This window comes from Salvelinus namaycush, chromosome 10, assembly GCF_016432855.1.
Source record: "Salvelinus namaycush isolate Seneca chromosome 10, SaNama_1.0, whole genome shotgun sequence".
In the NCBI taxonomy this organism is placed as follows: domain Eukaryota; kingdom Metazoa; phylum Chordata; class Actinopteri; order Salmoniformes; family Salmonidae; genus Salvelinus; species Salvelinus namaycush.
In genome coordinates this window covers 23,558,022-23,577,354 of record NC_052316.1, presented here as the reverse complement: position 1 = coordinate 23,577,354, position 19,333 = coordinate 23,558,022, and the positions used below count along the sequence as shown (strand labels likewise).

Here is a 19,333-nt window from a genome sequence, read left to right as displayed (position 1 = left end):
TTTTACTTTTGATCCTTAAGTATATTTTATCCATTACATTTACTTTTGATACTTAAGTATATTTAAAACCAAATACTTTTAGACTTTTACTCAAGTCGTATTTTACTGGGTGACTTTCACTTTTACTTGAATCATTTTCTATTAAGGTATCTTTACTTTTACTCAAGTATGACATTTGGGTACTTTTTCCACCACTGCTTGTGACTGTCAGGTATCAGCATCACAATATGGAGAAAAGGAATGGAGACCAATGTTTTAAAACCATACAAAACAACCCAAACTCAGTGACAGACCCATTGAGAATAAAAACATTCTTGCTGTGTAGATAATGAAATATACTTGTGCTTTTTCCACAGTAAAATTACATAAGTTTGAAAGCTAGCTTTGCTGAGCCAGGGTTTTTGAAGTAAGACACCAGCTTGGCAGGAGCGCAGCTGGCTGACCCTTGGTGGTTTGACATAGGTGGGAAGGAATGGAAACAATCCCTGTGGAGCCAGAGGCTGTGGCGTAGAGCTCCCGTCCAATCAACCTGGTCTCAGGGCAATTCGTTGGATTTGGTACGTAAATCTTTTACTCCATTTGGTATGATATATTACGTTACGTTAGGTTACATTATGAATGGAATAGCGGTTCTACAATATCATACGAATTGGAGGACGTATAATATACGTCTCACCCAGTCATGCAATAGCTTAAGAATTGGATGATGTAACTTATTATACATCTGGAGGATGTATAGTATTATCTGTCTTTCTCTGAAATCAAGTTGCTTGTTTCAACAAAGGAGAATGACTGGGAGAAAATACATTGGTAGTTAGGAGAACTAACAACAAAGGTTAGGATCATTTATGTAAAAGGTTAGGAAAACCTCTAAAACGACAAAGGTTAGGAGAATTTACGTAGCAGTTTAGGTGAAATTGGTCAAGGTTAGAATAAGGGTTAGCTAAAATGCTACAGTTGTTCCCAACGCGACTCGAACACCAACATTTGGATTGCTAGATGGTCGCGGTATACATCCACACATCTTCCCTGACCAACCTCCCTACTTTTGTTTCTGTCTAAAGTAACTAGACCATTAGTACATATCATATGTCTTGGAGGTGCTCAGAAATACGCATAGTATGTTTCGTGTAGTATGGCTCTGAGGCCAGGCTAGCCCAATAACTACCAACAACTCCCTCTGTTATTGTTCCAGCTAAGGCCCTGCACCTCTGTTCATGTCTCCAATACTCTTCTATGTCTCTGGTAACTCAAAGGTGGCTATGACAGAAGTTTAAGACACATTTATTTGGGTTTAGGGGAAATAAAACCGAGATGGAAAAAGGTTTGAGAGATTCTTCAGACTGAGGTGATCTGTGAGTATACGGACATGATTTAGTGGACTCAATATTCTCAAATACATGTTAATAATAATGTATAGTATGTACACAGTCATTGCTTCTGCATCCCAACTTAACTGAATGGAAAAAGTGGCCATTTTATCCACTCTGAACAAAGCTCATGCATATGGCCAGAGAGACAAAGACATCCTGGCAGGAAATGGTTCATGGTGTAATGTGATAATGCTGTTATTGTCCTGGAACAGACCATGGAGCAGACCAGACCTCTCTACTGTCTCAGACAGGAAGTGATTAAGAGGCAATCCTATCGATCAGTAGTTAAAAGGTTCAAGTCCGGTCACAACTCAATCATGTCTTAACATCAACAATGGAAATGGCCTTGTAACTCATAACGGATATGACAAAATAATTGTTTCTGACCGTGATCAAAATGAATTAACAAACATTACATTGTGCTGTTCGGTATAACTGTAAAGTAGATATGATCACCTCTGACTAAAATGTGATTATTTTGTCATTCCCATATTTGCTCCTTTACAAAGGGAGAGGAACTCGAATATCTGCCCGTCTTTGTGTGAGGGAAGCAGGGATAAGGAGAGGAGACGGAGACCTAGCTACGTACCTGAGAGCAGGGCAAACTGCCGATGCAGCTGCTCTATGATGTCGACAGCAAGCAGGGGCCTGATCTCCTGCTGCATGATCTCATCTGGGGAGGGAGAGGAAAACAACAGGGAGAACACCTCCAGTCAGCAATCACAATATCAAAGGAATGTATAGGAAAGAGAGCAGCATTAAACAACAGCGTACAATGTGTCCTCACAAATCAAGCCCTGCGGCCATACACTGGCCCAGTCATCATCGGTGGACAAACCATCCACATGTCTGACAGGTCAGTATGACCTGTAGAAAATGAGGCCAAGGCACGGCTCTGGACATTTCCACAAATCAAATCAAATCAAATGTTATTGGTCACATACACATGGTTAGCAGATGTTAATGCGAGTGTAGCGAAATGCCTGTGCTTCTAGTTGCGACCATGCAGCAATATCTAACAAGTAATCTAACAATTTCACAACAACGACCTTATACACACAAGTGTAAAGGAATGATTAAGAATATGTACATATAAATATATGGATGAGCGATGGCCGAACGGCATAGGCAAGATGCAGTAGATGGTGTAGAGTACAGTATATACATATGAGATGAGTAATGTAGGGAATGTAAACATTATATAAAGTGGCATAGTTTAAAGTGACTAGTGATACATTTATTACATCCAATGTTTTATTATTAAAGTGGCTAGAGATTTGAGTCAGTATGTTGGCAGCAGCCACTCAATGTTAGTGATGGCTGTTTAACAGTCTGATGGCCTTGAGATAGAAGCTGTTTTTCAGTCTCTCGGTCCCAGCTTTGATGCACCTGTACTGACTTCGCCTTCTGGATGATAGCGGGGTGAACAGGCAGTGGCTCGGGTGGTTGTTGTCCTTGGTGATCTTTTTGGCTTCCTGTGACATCGGGTACTGTGGGTGTACTGGAGGGCAGGTAGTTTGCCCCCGGTGATGCGTTGTGCAGACCTCAGAGAGCCTTACGGTTGTGGGCGGAGCAGTTGCCGTAACAGGCGGTGATACAGCCCGACAGGATGCTCTCGATTGAGCATCTGTAAAAGTTTGTGAGTGTTTTTGGTGACAAGCTAAATTTCTTCAGCCTTCTGAGGTTGAAGAGGCGCTGCTGCGCCTTCTTCACCACGCTGTCTGTGTGGGTGGACCATTTCAGTTTGTCCGTGATGTGTACGCAGAGGAACTTAAAACTTTCCACCTTCTCCACTGCTGTCCCATCGATGTGGATAGGGTGGTGCTCCCTCTGCTGTTTCCTGAAGTGCACGATCATCTCCTTTGTTTTGTTGACGTTGAGTGTGAGGTTATTTTCCTGACACCACACTCTGAGGGCCCTCACCTCCTCCCTGTAAGCCGTCTCATCGTTGTTGGTAATCAAGCCTAGCACTGTAGTGTCGTCTGCAAACTTGATGATTGAGTTGGAGGTGTGCATGGCCACGCAGTCATGGGTGAACAGGGAGGACAGGAGAGGGCTTAGAACGCACCCTTGTGGGGCCCCAGTGTTGAGGATCAGCGTGGTGGAGATGTTGTTTCCTACCCTCACCACCTGGGGGCGTCCCATCAGAAAGTCCAGGACCCAGTTGCACAGGGTGGGGTCGAGACCCAGGGTCTCGAGCTTAATGACGAGTTTGGAGGGTACTATGGTGTTAAATGCTGAGCTGTAGTCGATGAACAGCATTCTTACATAGGTATTCCTCTTGTCCAGATGGGTTAGGGCAGTGTGCAGTGTGGTTGCGATTGCGTTGTCTGTGGACCTATTGGGGCGGTAAGCAAATTGGAGTGGGTCTAGGGTGTCAGGTAGGGTGGAGGTGATATGATCCTTGACTAGTCTCTCAAAGCACAGTGTCTGTTCTCTTGCTAACAGTGGTCTCCATGTCTACCGCTGCCCCTCGCAGTCAATACCATTAGCTGTGAACGCAGATCATTGTGTGCCTTCATTCAATTTCCATTACAAGCTTATGTGGCTACTGTATCCCTCCTTTCAGACATATGTTTCTTTCATTGTGTTGTTCTTGGAAGACTCAGTAGCCATTCTGGATGCTTGGGGGGGAGGGGCGAGGGTTAATGAAGCTTCATCACTCTCTGCCTTAATAGTTTGGTATCACCCTGAAGCACACTGCAGCTAGCTTTCCACTGTGAACAAAACACCCTCTGTCTGGCCACGGTATAAAGGAGTGCATTACAACAAACTACACTTTATCAAAGACTGAGCGAGCTTTGAGTGGGTCTTACAGCCAGGGCTATAGATAGCACAGAGAGCCTCACAGAAGCATGTTTCTACTGTATGGAAGTTGGAAGCTGTAGTGTTGTCATGGTACCAGCAACTTCAAGTCTCCACAGGGATTTGGTCCATTGTTTGGTATCAAGGCCAAATTACATTGACAGTATTATTCTAAGCATGTTACCTCATTTACACATATTTCCACGGCTCCTTTTACAACAATATACTAAAACGTGTGCATCACAGTACACACACACACACACACACACACACACACACACACACACACACACACACACACACACACACACACACACACACACACACACACACACACACACACACACACACATACATCCTCCCTCAGCAGAGTGGTGGCGAGAGGAAGGAGGATCTGCGTCTGGGAGCATGTTAACACGCTAGCTCCAGATCTTATCATCCTGCTGCAGGAATCCCAGCCCCAGACATGTAAGTAAATCACAAAGCCAGGTCTCATAATGGCCTCTGCAGGCTTCAGAGAAAGGTCACAGCATTCAATTCTAGAGGAACAGCATGCAAAGCACAAAGACACAACCCACCCTCCTACCTCCATCCTGCCAGCTACAGGCTCTGGAAGGAATTAGCTCTCCAAGAACAGATACATAAAAAATATGACATTATACTGAATTTAATATTTTTTTTAAACAGCAAGATCACAAAACAAGATCACAATGGTCAGTCCTGTTCTTTGGTGTTGCAGAGCAAACAATGGAAAAATGCATGATCAAATTCTATTGACTAAATACCAAAAAGCATTATAGTATACAATAATAAAAACAGCACAACAACACATTGATTCTAGTTACTGGAATGCTATTGGTTGTATGCTATTGGGCTCTGACCAGAAGAAAGTCCAGTTCTTCCAGGTTTCCTATATCACGTGGTGAGGGGAAACTCCTGGGCCTAGTCAGTCATATGTTTAGTCTGGTGGTTGTGTTGATTCTGTGGCAGGTTGTGCCAGCAACATGTGGAGACACCATGGATTAATGCCATGGCAACACAGAGGGGCACCGTCCTCTGCTCTCCACACACCTCATCAAACCTCATCCCAGTGTCCACCTTGTCCTAGGCAGCCTTCAGCCTTCTGCTCCAATTCATCAGGTTTAATGAGCAGAAACACACACATTCACTCTCAGCCACAGTCACACATCTTCTGGAAATGAGGACTTTAAGTACATACAGTATTTCCCCTAAACTAAGCTGTGTGGTATGCTGTATGGATGTATTATTGTGATGTGTCGTTAATAGGGCACATTAAAGATTGTCAATCGCACAAGGTTCAAAGTGCAATGCAATATTGTAAGATGTGGACTTACAGTTGAAGTCAGACGTTGACATACACCTTAGCCAAATACATTTAAACTCGGTTTTTCACAATTCCTGACATTTAATCCTAATAAAAATTCCCTGTCTTAGGTCAGTTAGGATCACCACTTTATTTTAAGAATGTGAAATGTCAGAATAATAATAGAGGGATGTAACGATAGTCGTCATATTCCTCCTCCTCAGACGAGGAGAGGAGAGAGGGATCGGAAGACCAATGTGCAGCGAGGTATGTAGACATCATGAATTTATTAGACAAGACGAACACTGAACCGAACTATACTTGATAAATACAAAATAACAAACAGACAACGTAGACTGACCTGAACATGCAAACTACATAAAATGAAGAACGCACGAACAGGAAAGAACGAACGAACGAATGAGACGAGACAGTACCGTGTGGTGCAATAAACACAGACACAGCGACAATCACCCACAAACAAACAATGTGAAACCACCTACCTTAATATGGTTCTCAATCAGAGGAGATGAAAACCACCTGCCTCTAATTGAGAACCATATCAGGTCACCCATTTACCAACATAGAAACACATAACATAGAAATGCCCACCCACACTCACGCCCTGACCGACTAACACATACAAAACAACAGAAAACAGGTCAGGAACGTGACAAGGGAAGGATATATTTCAGCTTTTATTTCTTTCATCACATTCCCAGTGGGTCAGAAGTTTACATACACTCAATTAGTATTTGGTAGCATTGCCTTTAAATTGTTTAACTAGGGTCAAACATTTCGGGTAACCTTCAACAAGCTTCCCACAATAAGTGGGGTGAATTCTGGCCCATTCCTCCTGACAGAGCTGGTGTAACTGAGTCAGGTTTGTAGGCCTCCTTGCTCGCACATGCTTTTTCAGTTCTGTCCACAAATTTTCTATAGGACTGAGTTCAGGGCTCTGTGATGGCCACTCCAATACCATGACTTTGTTGTCCTTAAGCCATTTTGCCACAACTTTGGAAGTGTGCTTGGGGTCATTGTCCATTTGGAAGACCCATTTGCGACGAAGCTTTAACTTCCTGACTGTTGTCTTGAGATGTTGCTTCAATATATCCATATAATTTTCCTTCCTCATGATGCCATCTATTTTGTGAAGTATATCAGTCCCTCTTGCAGCAAAGCACCCTCACAACATGATGCTGCCACCCCCGTGCTTCACGTTTGGGATGGCGTTCTTCGGCTTGCAAGCCTCCCCCTTTTTCCTCCAAACATAACAATGGTCATTATGGCCAAACAGTTCCATTTTTGTTTCATCAGTCCAGAGGACATTTCTCCAAAAAGTACGATCTTTGTCCCCATGTGCAGTTGCAAACCGTAGTCTGGCTTTTTTTATGGTGGTTTTGGAGCAGTGGCTTCTTCCTTGCTGAGCAGCCTTTCAGGTTATGTTGATATAGGACTCATTTTACTGTGGTTATAGATACTTTTGTACCTGTTTCCTCCAGCATCTTCACAAGGTCCTTTGCTGTTGTTCTGGGATTGATTTGCACTTTTCGCACCAAAGTACATTCATCTCTAGGAGACATAACGCGTCTCCTTCCTGAGTGGTATGACGGCTGTGTTGTCCCATGGTGTTTATACTTGCGTACTATTGTTTGTACGTGGTACCTTCAGGCGTTTGGACATTGCTCCCAAGGATGAACCAGACTTGTGAAGGTCTACAATTGATTGTCTGAGGTCTTGGCTGATTTCTTTTGATTTTCCCATGATGTTAAGCAAAGAGGCACTGAGTTTGAAGGTAGGCCTTGAAATACATCCACAGGTACACCTCCAATTGACTCAAATTATGTCAATTAGCCTATCAGAAGCATCTAAAGCCATGACATCATTTTCTGGAATTTTCCAAGCTGTTTAAAGGCACTGTCAACTTAGTGTATGTACATTTCTGACCCACTGGAATTGTGATACAGTGAATTATAAGTGAAATAATCTGTCTGTAAACAATTGTTGGAAAAATTACTTGTGTCATGCACAAAGTAGATGTCCTAACCGACTTGCCAAAACTATAGTTTGTTAACAAAAAATGTGTGGAATGGTTGAAAAACGAGTTTTAATGACTCCAACCTAAGTGTATGTAAACTTTCATTTACGACCGGCCTTCCTTTTCTCTACCACACTTAAAGCAGGGCCGGGGAGCGGGTTGGTCTCAGCCATGCAGAAACTGAGAGAGAGAAGCGAGTCGTGATCGCGCACTGGAACTAATTAATGAGCCAGGTTTCCGTTTATGTTAAGCGATGTTTGAGAGAAGAGAACGACAGGAACTTAATTACATGGAGCTGGAGACGAGAATAGCAGCTAACGGTTTCAAGTATTTGACTGACAACAATAAAGCTTTAACTACCCTAAACTTTTAGGATTCCCATTTGTAACGGCTGTCGTAGTCGTTCTCCTCCTCAGACGAGGAGGAGCATGGATCGGACCAAGATGCGGAGTAGTAGGTATTCATGTTTTAATGAACAAACAACAAACACTACAAATTACGAAACTCTACAAACGTGACTAACCTGAAAACAGTCCTGTGTGGCCCAAACACTGACACAGGAAACAAACACCCACAAAACACCAGTGAAACCCTGGCTGCCTTAATATGACTCTCAATCAGAGACAACGATACACACCTGTCTCTGATTGAGAATCATACCAGGCCGAACACAAAATCCCAACATAGAAAAACAAACCTAGACCAACCCACCCAACTCACGCCCTGACCAACTAAAACAAATACATAACAAAGGAAAACAGGTCAGGAACGTGACAGTACCCCCCCCTTAAGGTGCGAACTCCGGGCGCACCAGCACAAAGTCTAGGGGAGGGTCTGGGTGGGCGTCTGTCCACGGTGGCGGCTCTGGCGCTGGTCGTGGTCCCCACCATAGTCAACCCCCGCTTCCGTGGCCTCCTCCCAATATTCACCCTCCATGTCAATCCCGCTATTCCAAAAGGCAGTAACAGACTGAGGGGTAGCAGTTGACTGAGGGGCAGCACCAGGATAAGGGGCAGCACCAGGATAAGGGGCAGCACCAGGATAAGGGGCAGCTCCGGACTGAGTGGCAGCTCCGGACTGAGTGGCAGCTCCGGACTGAGTGGCAGCTCATGACTGTAGGGCAGCTCATGACTGTAGGGCAGCTCATGACTGGAGGGCAGCTCATGACTGGAGGGCAGCTCATGACTGGAGGGCAGCTCCTGACTGTAGGGCAGCTCCTGACTGTAGGGCAGCTCCTGACTGGCTGGCGTCTCTGGCAGCTCCTGACTGGCTGGCGTCTCTGGCAGCTCCTGACTGGCTGGCGTCTCTGGCAGCTCCTGACTGGCTGGCGTCTCTGGCAGCTCCTGACTGGCTGGCGTCTCTGGCAGCTCCTGACTGGCTGGCGTCTCTGGCAGCTCCTGACTGGCTGGCGTCTCTGGCAGCTCCTGACTGGCTGGCGTCTCTGGCAGCTCCTGACTGACGGACGGCTCTAGCGGCTCCTGACTGACGGACGGCTCTAGCGGCTCCTGACTGACGGACGGCTCTAATGGCTCGGGACAGACGGGCGGCTCTGAAGGCTCGTGGCAGACGGATGGCTCAGATGGCGCTGGGCAGACGGATGGCTCAGATGGCGCTGGGCAGACGGATGGCTCAGATGGCGCTGGGCAGACGGATGGCTCAGATGGCGCTGGGCAGACGGATGGCTCAGATGGCGTTGGGCAGACGGATGGCTCAGACGGCGCTGGGCAGACGGATGGCTCAGACGGCGCTGGGCAGACGGATGGCTCAGATGGTGCTGGGCAGGCAGGCAGTTCAGACGGCGCTGGGCAGGCAGGCAGCTCAGACGGCGCTGGACAGACGAGCAGTGCAGGCGGCGTTGGGCAGACGGCCGACTCTGACCTGCTGAGGCGCACAGTAGGCCTGGTGCCTGGTACCGGAACTGGAGGCACTGAGCTGGAGACACGCACCATAGGGAGAGTGCGTGGAGGAGGAACAGGGCTCTGGAAACGCACTGGAAGCCTGGTGCGTGGAGTAGGCACTGGTGGTACTGAGCTGGGGTGGGAAGGTGGCGCCGGATATACCGGACCGTGAAGGAGGACACGCGCTCTTGAGCACCAAGCCTCCCCAACCTTACCAGGTTGAATGGTCCCCGTAGCCCTGCCAGTGCGGCGAGGTGGAATAACCCGCACTGGGCTATGCAGGCGAACCGGGGACACCACCTGTAAGGCTGGTGCCATGTACGCCGGCCCGAGGAGACGTACTGGAGGCCAGATACGTTGGGCCGGCTTCATGACATCCGGCTCGATGCCCAACCTAGCCCTCCCAGTGCGGCAAGGTGGAATAGCCCGCACTGGGCTAAGCACGCGTACTGGGGACACCGTGCGCTTTACCGCATAACACGGTGTCTGACCAGTACGACGCCCTCTCACTCCACGGTAAGCCCGGGGAGTTGGCTCAGGTAACCAACCCGGCTTCGCCACACTCCCCTTTAGCCCCCCCCCAAGAAATTTTTGGGTGAGCCTCTCGGGCTTCCAGCCGCTCTGCCTTGCTTTAGCCTCATACAACCTCCTCTCCGCTTTCGCTGCCTCCAGCTCCGCTTTGGGGCGGCGACACTCCACTGGCTCTGCCCAGGGTCCTTTACCGTCTAGGATCTTCCTCCCATGTCCATTTCTCCAAATAATTAAGCCTCTCCTGTTGCGTGTTCCACTGCTCGAACTTATGCTGCTTGGTTCTAGATTGGTGGGTGTTTCTGTAACGGCTGTCGTAGTCGTTCTCCTCCTCAGACGAGGAGGAGCATGGATCGGACCAAGATGCGGAGTAGTAGGTATTCATGTTTTAATGAACAAACAACAAACACTACAAATTACGAAACTCTACAAACGTGACTAACCTGAAAACAGTCCTGTGTGGCCCAAACACTGACACAGGAAACAAACACCCACAAAACACCAGTGAAACCCTGGCTGCCTTAGTATGACTCTCAATCAGAGACAACGATACACACCTGTCTCTGATTGAGAATCATACCAGGCCGAACACAAAATCCCAACATAGAAAAACAAACCTAGACCAACCCACCCAACTCACGCCCTGACCAACTAAAACAAATACATAACAAAGGAAAACAGGTCAGGAACGTGACACCATTGTAGAGTTGTACTGTATGCTTGGTGCAGATCAGTGCACCAGTTTCTCTCTCTGGAAAGTACATAATTTCTTCAAATACATTTTTTTACATTAGCTCACCTCAAATAACCTAAATGGAGTCCAACCAACCAGGTGCTTTACCTTTTATTCATTAGCTATGGTGAATATTAAGATAATTTGCGAGGTTGAGAATTCCCTAAATCAAGTATCCTACTTCACTTTACCCTACTTTCCCTCTAAATCGATTTATACAAAGGCAAAAAAATGCATCATTGCTTAGCCTACTAATTAACACAAGGCTGTTACGAAATAATGAGTGGAGGACAGGATACCAAACACAAAAAAATTGCAACACATGCTATATATTTGTAGCCTACATAAGGTTTATAACGCAACAATCTAATTTTCACACAGCCGGCCGCCATCAGAAAGTCACAAAATCCTGAAGCACAGTTGCATCTCCCCCACAGAAAACTGCAAAACAATTGAGGCATTTTGTCCCTGAGCATTAGCTATAGACAGACAGGCAAGAGTCCCTTGAGCTCCTCAGAAGACACTTGAGAATATACCAACCTCTTGGTATTCTGTTGTAATGGAAATAAAGTCTAGGACCCAGGCCAGTGACAACAAATGTGTCTCTCTGTTTGGAATGTAAACACCCTATAGCTCCCGACAGAGAGCCAGCGAGTGAGGGGAGTATCAATACCTTACCTATGACATGTCTAGTTCTCTTCATCATAGCGCCAGGATAGTCGGGTGTGAAGAGATAGAAGTCCCTAATCCAGGCGGCAGAGGTAAATCACACCAATAGAACTTAGTCCAGACTTGCTTTTCTACCATTATCATCCCTTTCTTTTCTTCAGACTTTCTTAGTAACGACACAGACAGACAGACACACAGACACACAGACACACACACACACCCCTACACTCCCTCCCCCCATTTACACACACCCAGCTCGTACAGAGCCTTGGCAGCAAAGGAGTTTTTTCTAAGGAAACAGTGCGTCCGAGTCTTTTGTCACTTTTTCCAGCCTTAGCTGCTTCTCGCAGCTCCAGTCTAACCTCTCACAAGGCTCTCTCAGAACATAGCAACCACACAAGCAACCTATCAGGACATCAGGGAGGAGGGAGGGAGGGAGATCATAAACACACTGCTTACTGCCTCTTTAAGTGGGGGGCAGCCCCAAACATTTAACTACATACTTCTGAAAGAATGAAGAGAGAGAGAGCGAGAAGATCCCTTCAGCATCATCCCTCTTCATTAAAGTCGCACGCTGACCGTGCACCCCTCTCTAATCTGACTCTGTCTTTCTCTGTCCTTTCTGTGGTTGACTGAACATGACACCCCCGCCCTGCCCCTCCCTCCCTCCTCTGAGTCCTCCCCCCTGTCAGAGCAGCTGGCTGGGAGTACAGGGGTGTTTATGGTCCTAGAGGAAGCATGTCTCAAAACCCCGGTGGCAGCTACTGAGGCATTGTATGTTAAATAAGCAGCTTCCCTTCCCATTGGATTCCAAAATAGTGAGATTCATGTCCAGTTTGCCAGGTGAAATGTGTTACAATGGTCTCAAAAAGGTCAAAGGACAACTTAAAAACATTCTCTTTTGTAAATCCGATGAAACGTTTTATGTCCCTTAATTTAATATACAATTTGAGGACACATTATATCATTTACAAAACATATGTCCATGCAATCTGAATCCATGTCATGGTTTATACTTAAAACCCCACCATTGATTGTGTAAACAAGCTTTCTCCCCCCACCCAACGAGAGCAGCTTATCGTAACTAAGAGAGCTTGTTAGGAGACGAGGCACCACGAGAAAGCACCAGGAGATCTGCTATAATGGGATAATTAGCTGTGTGTTTAATCATTTGGAGGGTCAACAGCAATCTACAGCAGGGAGATCAGCTGTGTCTGAACGGGTAGACGGGCTGCTGTGTCTGCCCTGTCTACCTGCCTGAGTCACCATGGATCTCACACACAGTGTTACAGGGTTACGTAACAAGAGACCATTATTGAGGACAGGATAAGGAGACAGCCAACTGTTCAGGAGAGTGCAAGGAGAGTGGCTCAGTGCAAGGAGAGTGCAATTTAAAAAAAAATATATATATTTCACCTTTATTTAACCAGGTAGGCTAGTTGAGAACAAGTTCTCATTTGCAACTGCGACCTGGCCAAGATAAAGCATAGCAATTCGACACATACAACAACACAGAGTTACACATGGAATAAACAAAACATACAGTCAATAATACAGTAGGAAAAAGAAAACAAAAAGTCTATATACAGTGAGTGCAAATGAGGTAAGATAAGGGAGTTAAGGCAATAAATAGGCCATGGTGGCGAAGTAATTACAATATAGCAATTAAACACGAATGGTAGATGTGCAGAAGATGAATGTGCAAGTAGAGACACTGGGGTGCAAAGGAGCAAGATAAATAAATACAGTATGGGGATGAGGTAGGTAGATAGATGTGCTGTTTACAGATGGGCTATGTACAGGTGCAGTGATCTGTGAGCTGCTCTGACAGCTGGTGCTTAAAGCTAGTGAGGGAGATATGAGTCTCCAGCTTCAGAGATTTTTGCAGTTCGTTCCAGTCATTGGCAGCAGAGAACTGGAAGGAAAGAAGACCAAAGGAGGAATTGGCTTTGGGGGTGACCAGTGAGATATACCTGCTGGAGCGCGTGCTACGAGTGGGTGCTGCTATGGTGACCAGTGAGCTGAGATAAGGCGGGGCTTTACCTAGCAAAGACTTGTAGATAACCTGTAACCTGTGGGTTTGGCGACGAGTATGAAGCAAGGGCCAACCAACGAGAGTGTACAGGTCGCAATGGTGGGTAGTGTATGGGGCTTTAGTGACAAAACGGATGGCACTGTGATAGACTGCGTCCAGTTTGTTGAGTAGAGTGTTGGAGGCTATTTTATAGATGACATCACCGAAGTCGAGGATCGGTAGGATGGTCAGTTTTACGAGGGTATGTTTGGCAGCATGAGTGAAGGATGCTTTGTTGCGATATAGGAAGCCAATTCTATATTTAATTTTGGATTGGAGATGCTTAATGTGAGTCTGGAAGGAGAGTTTACAATCTAACCAGACACCTAGGTATTTGTAGTTGTCCACGTATTCTAAGTCAGAGTCGTCCAGAGTAGTGATGCTGGACGGGCGAGCAGGTGCGGGCAGTGATCGGTTGAATAGCATGCATTTCATTTTACTTGCGTTTAAGAGCAGTTGGAGGCCACGGAAGGAGAGTTGTATGGCATTGAAGCTCGTCTGGAGGTTAGTTAACACAGTGTCCAAAGAGGGGCCAGAACTATACAGAATGGTGTCGTCTGCGTAGAGGTGTATCAGAGAATCACCAGCAGCAAGAGCAACATCATTGATGTATACAGAGAAGAGATTTGGCCCAAGGATTGAACCCTGTGGCACCCCCATAGAGAATGCCAGAGGTCCGGACAACAGGCCCTCCGATTTGACACACTGAACTCTATCAGAGAAGTAGTTGGTGAACCAGGCGAGTCTGCCAATAAGAATGTGGTGATTGACAGAGTCGAAAGCCTTGGCCAGGTCGATGAATACGGCTGCACAGTAATGTCTCTTATCGATGGCGGTTATGATGTCGTTTAGGACCTTGAGCGTGGCTGAGGTGCACCCATGACCAGCTCTGAAACCAGATTGCATAGCGGACAAGGTATGGTGGGACTCGAAATGGTCGGTAATTTGTTTGTTAACTTGCCTTTCGAAGACCTTGGAAAGACAGAGATAGATATAGGTCTGTAGCAGTTTGGGTCTAGAGTGTCACCCCCTTTGAAGAAGGGGATGACCGCGGCAGCTTTCCAATCTTTGGGAATCTCAGACGATACGAAAGAGAGGTTGAACAGGCTAGTAATAGGGGTTGCAACAATTTCGGCAGATAATTTTAGAAAGAGAGGGTCCAGATCGTCTAGCCCGGCTGATTTGTAGGGGTCCAGATTTTGCAGCTCTTTCAGAACATCAGCTATCTGGATTTGGGTGAAGGAGAAATGGTGGGGGCTTTGGCGGGTTGCTGTGGAGGGTGCCGGGCAGTTGACCGGGGTAGGGGTAGCCAGGTGGAAAGCATGGCCAGCTGTAGAGAAATGCTTATTGAAATTCTCAATTATAGTGGATTTATCGGTGGTGACAGTGTTTCCTAGCCTCAGAGCAGTGGGCAGCTTGGAGGAGGTGCTCTTATTCTCCTTGGACTTTACAGTGTCTGTCACGTTCCTGACCTTATTTCCTTTGTTCTGTATTGTTTAGTTGGTCAGGACGTGAGCTGGGTGGGCATTCTATGTTATGTGTTTCTATGTTGGGTTCATTGTCAACTAGCCTGCTATGGTTCTCAATCAGGGGCAGGTGTTTTAGGTTTCCTCTGATTGAGAACCATATTAAGGTAGGCTGTTCTCACTGTTTGTTTGTGGGTGATTGTTGCTGTGTCTGTGTTTGTTCGCCACACAGTACTGTTTCGTTTCGTTCGTGCGTTCCTTCCTGTTCGTGCGTTCATGTTTTATGTTCTCAAGTTCAGGTCTGTTCACGTCATTTTGTATTTTGTCAAGTGTTCTTCGTGTTCGTCTTTCTTAAATAAATCAATATGTATTCACACTACGCTGCGCTTTGGTCCGATCCTTGCTCCTCCTCAGACGAGGAGGAAGGCAAGCGTTACAGTGTCCCAGAACTTTTTTGAGTTAGTACTACAGGATGCAAATTTCTGTTTGAAAAAGTTAGCCTTAGCTTTCCTAACTTCCCTGAAAAGCTGCATATCACGGGAGCTATTCGATGCAAATGCAGAACACCATAGGATGTTTTTGTGCTGGTCAAGGTTAGACAGGTCTGGAGTGAACCAAGGACTATATCTATTCCTAGTTCTACATTTTTTGAATGGGGCATGCTTATTTAAGATGGTGAGGAAGGCACTTTTAAAGAATAGCCAGGCATCATCTACTGACGGGATGAGGTCAATGTCATTCCAGGATACCCCGGCCAGGTCGATTAGAAAGGCCTGCTCGCTGAAGTGTTTTAGGGAGCGTTTGACAGTGATGAGGGGTGGTCGTTTGGTCGCAGACCCATTACGGATGCAGGCAATGAGGCAGTGATCGCTGAGATCTTGATTGAAAACAGCAGAGGTGTATTTGGAGGGCGAGTTAGTTAGGATGACATCTATGAGGGTGCCCGTGTTTACGGATTTGGAGTTGTACCTGGTAGGTTCATTGATAATTTGTGTCAGATTGAGGGCATCAAGCTTAGATTGTAGGATGGCCGGGGTGTTAAGCATGTCCTAGTTTAGGTCACCTAGTAGCACGAGCTCAGAAGATAGATGTGGGGCAATCAATTCACATTGTCACGTTCCTGACCTGTTTTCCCTTGTTTTTGTATTTGTTTAGTATGGTCAGGGCGTGAGTTGGGGTGGGCATTCTATGTTGTGTGTCTAGTTTGTCTGTTTCTGTGTTCAGCCTAATATGGTTCTCAATCAGAGGCAGCTGTCAATCGTTGTCCCTGATTGAGAATCATATATAGCTGGCTTGTTTTGTGTTGGGGATTGTGGGTGGTTGTTTCATGTCTCTGTGTTTGTGTTCTGCACCAGATAGGACTGTCTCGGTTTTCACGTTTGTTGTTTTGTATTGTTGTAAGTGTTCACAGTTCGTTAAATTTAACATGTTGAACACTAACTGCGCTGCATTTGTCCTCTCCATCCCAGGAAGAAAGCCGTTACACACATATGGTATCGAGGGCACAGCTGGGGGCAGAGGGAGGTCTACAGCAAGCGGCAACAGTGAGAGACTTGTTTCTGGAAAGGTGCATTTTTAGAAGTAGAAGCTCGAATTGTTTGGGTACAGACTTGGATAGTAATACAGAACTCTGCAGGCTATCTATCAATGTTGATGACAACATTTCCCACTGTTCTCTTCCAAACGGAAGACACAAGTCACAGATACACTCTAGATACTTGTGTGAAAAACAAAACCTACAATCTCCACCACATATAGCCTAAATGCCACACATTCATCACACTTTCTCTCCACACTTTCCTTGTAGAATATGAACCCCTTAGTTGACAAATTGAGCCCTGGGTGAGAAGTTCATCCCTTTAACAAAAACCTGTCCTCCAGGAGAGGACAGTTAATAGGCTGGATAGGGTGGCAGGTAGCCTAGCGATTAAGAACGTTGGGCCAGTAACCGAAAGTACGCTAGTTTGAATAACCAAGCCGACAAGGTGAAATATCTGCCGATGTGTCCTTGAGCAAGGCACTTAACCCTAATTGCTCCTGTAAGTCACTCTGGATAAGAGCATCTGTTAAATGACTAAAATATCAATGTTACATGGGGAGCCTTCCTAATGAGCAACTTAAAGCAGAGGACTATTCAACAAAAAGCATCAGGGACCACAGCACTGTTTTTCGAGCTCCCCTAACATTAACATCAGCCAACCAGGCCTGAGCATCCCATAATGTTCCTTATCCAGTTGGATCCCTGCTACATGACCTCCACCCACACAGAGACACACACGTGCACGCAAACACATACAGGTGTGTCCATGTGGAGTAATACGTTTCTCAAAATCCACATTTAACACAGAAGCCCAATCAAATTACACACACAAAGTATTGTATAAAAATAGTCCAGCCTTGTGATTTTAATGTCATTTTATAGTGGTTGAAACAGCCTCTCCAGAACAAAAGTTCTGTCTTAACTAATGGGACATAAGAAGCTGTGACCAACACTCCATGCTGAGCGGAGCAGGAGCCCATAAAACAGAGTGAGGTAGTGTTTTTGGAAGAACTAGGCCAAGCATCTCTCCACCACCACCCTCCATGGGTCCAGTGGGGGACGAGAAGCCCCCACGCTCATTCTGACATACACACAATGGTGTAAGCTAATAACACAGGGAGAATACGAGACCGCTAATATTTCTCTCTCTCTAAGAACATCATCAAATAGAACATCAAATATCATCTTTGATACAATATGTGGTAAGTACTCTCTACCATTGAGTATTCAAACTACCTAACATGATGTAGTTGGTAGAATTGATTGTGTTTATATACAGAAATCTTCCCTGTAGTCCATTTGACTTATACATCAAATTAAATGTTACTTGTCACATGCGCAGAGTACAACAGGTGTAGACTTTACCGTGAAATGCTTACTTATGGGCCCTTTCCCAACAATGCAGAGTTAAAAAGTAAGACAAATTTGCAAAAAACAAAACAGGAAATAGTAACACAAAATAACGAGACTATATACAAGGAGTACCGGTATCAAGTCACCTGTACATACAGTTTACAATAATATGGCATTGCCAAGGTCCTAGATCTACAAACACTCCTGATGTAATCTCCTTCAATATTGTTGGAGGGGAAGTTTGGATATAACAGTTATTTTGGTTCGGAATTCCAGATACGTCCAAAAGAGCACTTTTCCCATTGACACTCAGGAAAAGGGCAGCCGTGCAAGAAAACAATAAAAGGATGTGTCAGAAAGGTCCATTTATCTCCCAATAACAAACCTCACCTAGTGGTGAATATCAAATGAAAGCGAAGCCAACACTGCCTCCAAAACCAACACTAGATTGAAGAGATGTCATAACATGGAAGGCAACTGTACATATACAGCTACCATAGGAAAACAAAACCATGTATGTTCCCAGGTATGTTCCTGACAGTATGTTCCTGGGAGGCAAAGGGGGAGGCGGGCATGGGGCCAGACCAAACCAAAGGTATGTTGTCATGAGGGTTTGATTACAAGGCGCAAGGTTTTGGGAGACAATGGGAGTCTGGTTGTGTTTGAGCCCTTTGAAAGTTGAATGAGCCCCAGCTGTGTAATAATCTGGACTTCAGGTGGAGGGAATACCAACCAACCTAATGGAAAGATAGGGCTGAAAACAGGGACTTTGATCAAACATGTTATGCCAACATTCATATGGTAACTTGTCCGAGGAACAGAACTAATGGACGTCATTATGGTGTTAAGAGCTGAAAGGATATCTAAGGAAGAGATGTCAAGGTCATGTGACTGTCATTATGGTTTCAGTCATACATTCAGGACATTAAGATGGATTCCCCATTCTCTTATTAACAATCAAATACTTCTTGGAATTTCCGCCCTGGCAGTTACAGAAACTGCTGTTGGCTTTCCCTTTGTTCAGACTAAATATAATTTTAGCAGAAAGACCTTTGGATCCAGACAGTCCAGGAACAACAAAAAGGGAAACAGATCCTCACTTGAATGTACCTAAACAATTTCATTACATTTCAATCTTTAGATCCACATACAATGCATTCGGAAAGTATTCAGACCCCTTGACTTTTTCCACATTTTGTTATGTTACAGCCATATTCTAAAATGGATTTAATTTGTTAAAATCCTGAGCAATCTACACACAATACACCATAATGACAAAGAAAAATTCAGAAATACCTTATTTACATAAATATACAGACCCTTTGCTATGAGACTCAAAATTGATCTCAGGTGCATCCTGTTTCCATTAATTATCCTTGAGATGTTTCTACAACTTGATTGGAGTCCAGCTGTGGTAAATTCAATTGATTGGACATGATTTGGAAAGGTACAAACCTGTCTATAAGGTCCCACAGTTGACAGTGCATGTCAGAGCAAAAACCAAGCCATGAGGTCGAAGGAATTGTGCGTAG

General features: G+C 45.4%; 1 protein-coding gene across 1 annotated transcript in view; it reads right to left on the bottom strand.

Annotated features, from left to right (window-relative positions):
• Positions 1 to 2,044, bottom strand: part of mcf2l2 (MCF.2 cell line derived transforming sequence-like 2) — a 103,165-nt gene extending 101,121 nt beyond the window's left edge. Inside the window, exon 1 of the mRNA XM_039002568.1 lies at positions 1,963 to 2,044. Coding sequence (XP_038858496.1) covers positions 1,963 to 2,038 — 76 coding nt within the window. The 5' untranslated portion in view covers positions 2,039 to 2,044. The remainder of the gene's footprint in view (positions 1 to 1,962) is intronic.
• Positions 2,045 to 19,333: the final 17,289 nt, after the last annotated feature.